Source organism: Coregonus lavaretus (assembly GCF_964263955.1).
Source record: "Coregonus lavaretus genome assembly, chromosome: 26".
In the NCBI taxonomy this organism is placed as follows: domain Eukaryota; kingdom Metazoa; phylum Chordata; class Actinopteri; order Salmoniformes; family Salmonidae; genus Coregonus; species Coregonus lavaretus.
The window spans coordinates 33,189,191-33,197,347 of record NC_140013.1 but is presented as its reverse complement, the minus strand read 5'-3'; the positions used below and the strand labels follow the sequence as shown (position 1 = coordinate 33,197,347).

The 8,157-nt window shown below is 45.2% G+C and overlaps 1 protein-coding gene across 1 annotated transcript in view; it reads right to left on the bottom strand.

Annotated features, from left to right (window-relative positions):
• Nucleotides 1-6,848, bottom strand: part of LOC311101285 (EF-hand domain-containing protein D1-like) — a 29,286-nt gene extending 22,438 nt beyond the window's left edge. Inside the window, exon 1 of the mRNA XM_084142414.1 lies at nucleotides 6,365-6,848. Coding sequence (XP_083998540.1) covers nucleotides 6,365-6,672 — 308 coding nt within the window. The 5' untranslated portion in view covers nucleotides 6,673-6,848. The remainder of the gene's footprint in view (nucleotides 1-6,364) is intronic.
• Nucleotides 6,849-8,157: the final 1,309 nt, after the last annotated feature.

The following is an 8,157-nucleotide window of genomic DNA, read 5'->3' as shown; positions in this document are numbered from 1 at the left end:
CCTTTTAGGGTTCTAGATAGCACCTTTATTTTCTAAGAGTGTAGTGTTGATGATGAGTATGAGTTATGCAGGGTTAAAAGGCAGGGCTAAGGCATCTGGAATGCAGAGAAAGTGGGTGAGTGAGTGGGGCAAGGGCAGCATCACGGAAGAGAGAGAGAGGTGAAGAGGAGTGAGAATGAAGGTGGTGAGGAGGACTAGACCAAAAGATGATGGGGTGAGGCAGAGTGTAAAGGGGTGAGAGAAGGGGCAGAATTTAGGATGGAATGGCCCCGGCCCTGCCCTCAATCTAGTCTACCCCCGTTGGAACATTCCAATGTGTCCCGTCCCTGGCCCTCACCCCAGCTAGGCTCTGTCAACACGGCCGCATCCAAGCAAACTTTAGGACACAGACAGACTGGCCACTGTCTAATCAGTGTGCCCCCGCTGAGCATGTGCCTCACCCACTTCTAGGTTACCCGCCAGTGCCTAAGTCAGAGTCAAGTACCCTGCATGCAAAGCTAAGGAGAGCAGGGGGAGATGAAAGAGGGGTTGGGTAGATAAAGGAAGCAGTCTCAACTCAGAAAATAATGAGTCAGGCAAAGACAGCACACCTGACCTCTCCGCTTCAGCCAATGAAAAGCCTACAGAGAGATGATAGGATAAACTAAAGACATGGAGGTTTTACAGCACTTCTAATTAATAAACAAGGTCTGAGCTTTGCACAGAAACCAAACTCTAAAGCTTTGACTGTCTATACTCATGACACTTACAACACGGGTGGGTAATGCAGCGAAACATGTCTATCGCAGGTGGGTAATGCTGCAACACGTGTCTATCACGAGTTGGTAATGCTGGAACACGTGTATTATCATGGGTGGTAATGCAGCTACACGTGTCTATCACGGGTGGGTAATGCTGCAACACGTGTCTATCACGGGTGGACATACAGTGCCTTCGGAAAGTATTCAGACCGTTTGACTTTTTCCACATTTTGTTACGTTACAGCCTTATTCTAAAAAAAAAATGTCATCAATGTACACACAATACCCCAAAATGACAAAGCGAAAACAGGTTTTAATAAAAAAATTCAAATGTATTAAAAATAAAAAACAGAAATACCTAATTTACATAAGTATTCACACCCTTTGCTATGAGACTCGAAATTGAGCTCAGGTGCATCCTGTTTCCATTGATCATCCCTTGAGATGTTTCTACAACTTGATTGGAGTCCACCTGTGGTAAATTCAATTGGTTGGACATGATTTGTAAAGGTACACCTGTCATATAAGGTCTCACAGTTGACAGTGCATGTCAGAGCAAAAACCAAGCCATGAGGTCGAAGGAATTGTCCATAAAGCTCCGAGACAGGATCGTGTCGAGGCACAGATCTGGGGAAGGTTACCAAAACATTCTGCAGAATTGAAGGTCCCCAAGAACACAGTGGCCTCCATCATTCTTAAATGGAAGAAGTTTGGAACCACCAAGACTCTTCCTAGAGCTGGCTGCCCGGCCCAAAACTGAGTAATTGGGGGAGAAAGGCCTTGGTCAGGGAGGTGAACAACAACCCGATGGTCACTCTGACAGAGCTCCAGAGTTCCTCTGTGGAGATGGGAGAAACTTCCAGAGGACAACCATCTCTACAGCACTCCACCAATCAGGCCTTTATGGTAGAGTGGCCAGACGGAAGCCACTCCTCAGTAAAAGGCACATGACAGCCTGCTTGGAGTTTGCCAAACGGCACCTAAAGGACTCTCTGACCATGAGAAACAAAATTCTCTGGTCTGATGAAACCAAGAATGAACTCTTTGGCCTGAATGCCAAGCGTCACGTCTAAAGGAAACCTGCCACCATCCCTACGGTGAAGCATGGTGGTGGCAGAATCATGCTGTGGGGATGTTTTTCAGCGGCAGGGACTGGAGACTAGTCAGGACTGAGGGAAAGATGAACGGAGCAAAGTACAAAGAGATCCTTGATGAAAACCAGCTCCAGAGCGCTCAGGATCTCAGATTGAGGCAAACGTTCACCTTCCAACAGGACAACGACCCTAAGCACACAGCCAAGACAATGCAGGAGTGGCTTCGGGACAATCCTCCAAATGTCCTTGAGTGGCCCAGCCAGAGCCCGCACTTGAACACGATCTAACATCTCTGTAGAGACCTGAAAATAGCTGTGCAGCAACGCTCCCCATCCAACCTGACAGAGCTTGAGAGGATCTGCAGAGAAGAATGGGAGAAACTCCCCAAAATAGGTGTGCCAAGCTTGTAGCATTATACCCAAGAAGACTTGAGGCTGTAATCACTGCCAAAGTACTGAGTAAAGGGTCTGAATACTTATGTAAATGTCATTTTTCAGTTTTTAATTTTTAATACATTTGCAAAAAATTCTTAAAACCTGTTTTGCTTTGTCATATTGGGGTATTGTGTGTAGATTGATGAGGGGGGGAAATTATTTCATCAATTTTAGAACAAGGCTGTAACGTAACAAAATGTTGAAAGGGGTCTGAATACTTTCCAAATAACTGTATGTCTAGGAAGTGCTCCAGTGATGGCTATAGGAGAGATGGATAAAACCTCCCGGGCAGAACAGCTTGATATTCATGGGAGAAAACAGAGGCGATGGAGATAGATTCAACCAACACCCAAACAGAATAGAGAATCTGGGGCAGTGTGTGTTGGTGAGAGAGAGAGAGAGAGAGAGAGAGAGAGAGAGAGAGAGAGAGAGAGAGAGAGAGAGAGAGAGAGAGAGAGAGAGAGAGAGAGAGAGAGAGAGAGAGAGAGAGAGAGAGAGAGAGAGAGAGAGAGAGAGAGAGAGAGAGAGAGAGAGAGAGAGAGAGAGAGAGAGAGAGAGAGAGAGAGAGAGAGAGAGAGAGAGAGAATATGACATTTGAAATGTCTTTATTCTTTTGGAACTTCTGAGTGTAATGTTTACTGTTAATATTTATTGTTTATTTCACTTTTGTTTACTGTCTACTTCACTTGCTTTGGCAATGTTAACATACGTTTCCCATGCCAATAAAGCCCTTAAATGGAATTGAATTGAATTGAATTGAGCGAGAGAGGCATGTTTACTGCATCTTTCTTCATGAGTGCATCTAAGTGCATGTTTGTCAATGAGAGGCGTGTTCAAGTAAATTGACTGAATCAACCCAATGTCCTCCTAAAGAAAGAGGGTGATACCAAGCCCCCCTCCTCTCTCCCTCTCTGTGACCCATTTCCCCCTCTACATACTGGTTCTTCCTTTCCATCTGTGCTGAGAGCTAAACTAGGCCAAACTCAAATGTAAAACTCAAGTTTAAATACATAGTCCTGGAAAACCCGTAGTGTCACTGCATCTACCCACCAATCAATATCCTTATCCATACGGCTTTCACATGCACTGTAGCTACAAAGCTTTAGATGAAGACATGAACTGGGACAAAAGTATTAAATGTCATCAACAGAGATGCAAGTAGTCTCCCCTACAGCTCTGAGCAAATACATGGACACTACTACTACTAGTAGTGTCCTACTACTAGTCTCACACACAGATGCTGTCTAGTCTTAATCTCCCCTCTCTCTCCCTCGCCAGAGAAACACTGTATACAGTAGGGTCTCCTCTCGTCAGTGGTCCCTCCTCACACACACACATACAGTGAGGGGGAAAAAAGTATTTGATCCCCTGCTGATTTTGTACATTTGCCCACTGACAAAGACATGATCAGTCTATAATTTTAATGGTAGGTTTATTTGAAAAGTGAGAGACAGAATAACAACAAAAAAATCCAGAAAAACGCATGTCAAAAATGTTATAAATTGATTTGCATATTAATGAGGGAAATAAGTATTTGACCCCTCTGCAAAACATGACTTAGTACTTGGTGGCAAAACCCTTGTTGGCAATCACAGAGGTCAGATGTTTCTTGTAGTTGGCCACCAGGTTTGCACACATCTCAGGAGGGATTTTGTTCCACTCCTCTTTGCAGATCTTCTTCAAGTCATTAAGGTTTCGAGCCTGATGTTTGGCAACTCGAACCTTCAGCTCCCTCCACAGATTTTCTATGGGATTAAGGTTTGGAGACTGGCTAGGCCACTCCAGGACCTTAATGTGCTTCTTCTTGAGCCACTCCTTTGTTGCCTTGGCCGTGTGTTTTGGGTCATTGTCATGCTGGTATTCCCATCCACAACCCATTTTCAATGCCCTGGCTGAAGGAAGGAGGTTCTCACCCAAGAATTGACGGTACATGGCCCCGTCCATCGTCCCTTTGATGCGGTGAAGTTTTCCTGTCCCCTTAGCAGAAAAACACCCCCAAAGCATAATGTTTCCACCTCCATGTTTGACGGTGGGGATGGTGTTCTTGGGGTCATAGCATTCTTCCTCCTCCAAACACTGCGAGTTGAGTTGATGCCAAAGAGCTCGATTTTGGTCTCATCTGACCACAACACTTTCGTCCAGTTCTCCTCTGAATCATTCAGATGTTCACTGACAAACTTCAGACGGCCCTGTATATGTGCTTTCTTGAGCAGGGGGACCTTGCAGGCGCTGCAGGATTTCAGTCCTTCACGGCGTAGTGTGTTACCAATTGTTTTCTTGGTGACTATGTTCCCAGCTGCCTTGAGATCATTGACAAGATCCTCCCATGTAGTTCTGGGCTGATTCCTCACCGTTCTGATGATCATTGCAACTCCACGAGGTGAGATTTTGCATGGAGCCCCAGGTCGAGGGAGATTGACAGTTCTTTTGTGTTTCTTCCATTTGCGAATAATCGCACCAACTGTTGTCACCTTCTCACCAAGCTGCTTGGCGATGGTCTTGTAGGCCATTCCAGCCTTGTGTAGGTCTACAATCTTGTCCCTGACATCCTTGGAGAGCTCTTTGGTCTTGGCCATGGTGGAGAGTTTGGAATCTGATTGATTGATTGCTTCTGTGGACAGGTGTATTTTATACAGGTAACAAACTGAGATTAGGAGCACTCCCTTTAAGAGTGTGCTCCTAATCTCAGCTCGTTACCTATATAAAAGACACCTGGGAGCCAGAAATCTTTCTGATTGAGAGGGGGTCGAATACTTATTTCCCTCATTAAAATGCAAATCAATTTATAACATTTTTGACATGCGTTTTTCTGGATTTTTTTGTTGTTATTCTGTCTCTCACTGTTCAAAATAAACCTACCATTAAAATTATAGACTGATCATTTCTTTGTCAGTGGGCAAACATACAAAATCAGCAGGGGATCAAATACTTTTTTCCCTCACTGTACACACACACACACACACACACACACACACAAAGATGCCATTGTCGCACAGGAGAGGGGGTGTCACTGGGGACCCAGTGTTTGAGAAGAGTGGCCCTTGTCCCTCCAGTGAAAAAAGACAGTAGCACAATGACTGTACAGTTCCATTGGCCCAGGAGAAAACATTATTCTGGCCTGGTACAGAGGATGTCAGTAAAGCCCAGTATAGCCCCACATCCCCCCACTGGCTCCATGAATTTCCTAAAGGGTTGGTGCTGCAGAGACTGGAGTGACAAAGCAGGCTCTAGCAACACACACACACACACACACACACAGCAGGTTTGTACAGTACGTAGTCTATGAGAGGATTAACTGAGCGGTAGAGAAGGGGGGGGGGGGGGGGGGGGGGGGGGGTTCTCCCTATACAATAATAATAACACTGGATGAGCGTTTTCCTGTTTGGGATGTGACTTTTTTTGGTAATTTTTCTAAGGTATTATCTTAGTTGTACTGCTAAACTTGATATAAAGATGTGACATTTTATATCATTATGTGAATGTGTCTAAATATCATATACGATTTTAGGTACTGCGTTACAAAGAACCCCTCACAAAATACAACAACAATTATTACAATTTAGCAGACGCTCTTATCCAGAGCGACTTACAGTTTGTGAGTGCATACATTTTCATACTGGCCCCCCGTGGGAAACGAACCCACAACCCTGGCGTTGAAAGCTCCATGCTCTACTAGCTGAGCTACACAGGGCCCCGTGTAGTGTGAGTGAGTTACTGTCATCAACTATACCAATCAAAAGACCCTAACTTACTGATAAAAAGTATATATGTTCAGATACATGGAGAATGGTTCCACAAGTCTAGTTTCAAAAAAAGAGGCGGCAAGTATATTTAGCCATTTTTGTCAATAAAACAAAAAACGTATTAGGCATGTAGACAATAAGCAAGCATTAGCACATTTTATAACATCTTTCTAAATTGTTTCTAATAGTTACTAAATTGTTACAACTGACGAGGTGATACTCTGTTCCCCGGTCTCCCCTACAGACATAACTAAGGGACATTCCCTCTTTATCAAGTCAAGATACAATATATAACCATGGCCACATGAATTCAATTAGAATTATATTCAAATACAAATAAAGTCTTAGCCTACCGTTTGAAAATGTTATCCATGTCTTTGATCTGTTTGCGGGAGAACTCTTTGAATTCCGTGTAGGGGTTGAACACCTTGGCTTGCTTGGGCGCCGCGTTCCCATCGTTGATGTCCAGTCTCCGGGTGAGTTTCGCCGTGAGTTCCGATGTGGCATCATTGACAATGACCACCACCGCTTTTTCCTGCGGCTCAGGGACAGGGTCGCTCGGTTTCACTGGGGTCTCCTCTGGTGTACACGGGTTGAATAGGGGAGCCGGCTCCGCGGCCAGCCTGGGCTGCAGTTTCCTCGCCAATTCATCCGATGCCATGGTGCGTAGGATACTTTTTGACTTGATGCGATGGAAGCGTGTGCCTGGTACTCAGGATGGAAGTCAGCTGTGTCTGTCAGCTCTAGGCTCAGAGTTCCTCTCATCACCCAGGACAGTTTCGAGGGGGCGGAGCACAACGGAGCATCAGCATCAAAACATCGATTGAGCTATATTACAACATCTGAAACCAACCACAGGAGAGCCCAAGCAAATGGGAGCATAAAATATCATAAAACGTGGCAAATAAAGGTGCAACACGAGCAGTCAAGCTGTTCTGTAATTGCTTCATGGATAATTTTCTACATTTTAGCTAGTATTTGAGAGACATTCTTGGTATGTTTACTTGGTAATCCTTCTTGTCGTCCCTATTTATTATAGCTGTGACGCAGGTACCAAAATGCAGCCTCCATCAATAAGGAACTACTGAGGCAAAAATATCTGCGTTGGCCGGGAATCGAACCCGGGTCAACTGCTTGGAAGGCAGCTATGCTCACCACTATACCACCAACGCACGACCACTAATGATTGAACCTTTTGCAACTTCACAGTCGCTTTTGAGCCATCGAAATTATTCTAGTCAAAGCTAGCTAAATGAAGAAAGGACATCATCTGCCTCCATGTTCTGTCCAACACCTTTCGGTTTCTAGACTGCATGATGCATGACAGGAACAAGGCGCCCCTTGCCTCCCGCCCAGTGTTGCTAACTCCTCAGTAAGGAAAGTAGCTATTGGCTGTCCTAAAAGTCGCTAAAATTAATTAGCATAATTGACAATGTGTAATTGTGATGGACGCTGTAGGAGAGAGGAATAACGTCGTGGGAGAGAGAAAAAGTGAGTAAAAACACCCTACATTTACATCCCGCCCTGAATGTAAGCCAGGGCGGGATCAGCCAGCGGCAGCTTCCCGCATGCGCGATTCATTTGCAGTCTGGACGCGGAGGGGTGAACATCTCCTGCTCTGACTGCAGCTGGGAGGGACTGCTGCGCGACTGGGCCGCCTGTGAGTGCTTTGGGACTGGGGTAACAAAGCACCCGCTGCTCGTTGAGAAGAGTAAGAACGATACGTGCTTTCACGTCAGAGTCTCCAAAAGTCTCTAATAACACCAGAAAAAGTCGCTAGAATTGTCGCTAGTAGCTTTTTTGAAAATGTGTCGCTAGACGGGTCTGAAAACTCGCTAAATATAGCGACAAAGTCGCTAAATTGGCAACACTGCTCCCGCCTATGTCCTGGTGTCATAATTAAAACATTGACCAATAGAAGTATAAAGAGGGGTTCCTGCAGATGCAGGAATGCCCACATGCAGGAACGCCCCGAATTACGGGCTGCAGTTGTACCCTTCTAGTTTCTAGAATGCATGGTGCTTGACAGGAACAAGACAGGGTAAACTGCAACGTTGTTACGAAGTTGATGAATGAATGTGTGAGGGAGTGTGCGGATTTACGGTCTGGTGCGCATTCACTGGACTGGATTAGTGAGCAGAGACCA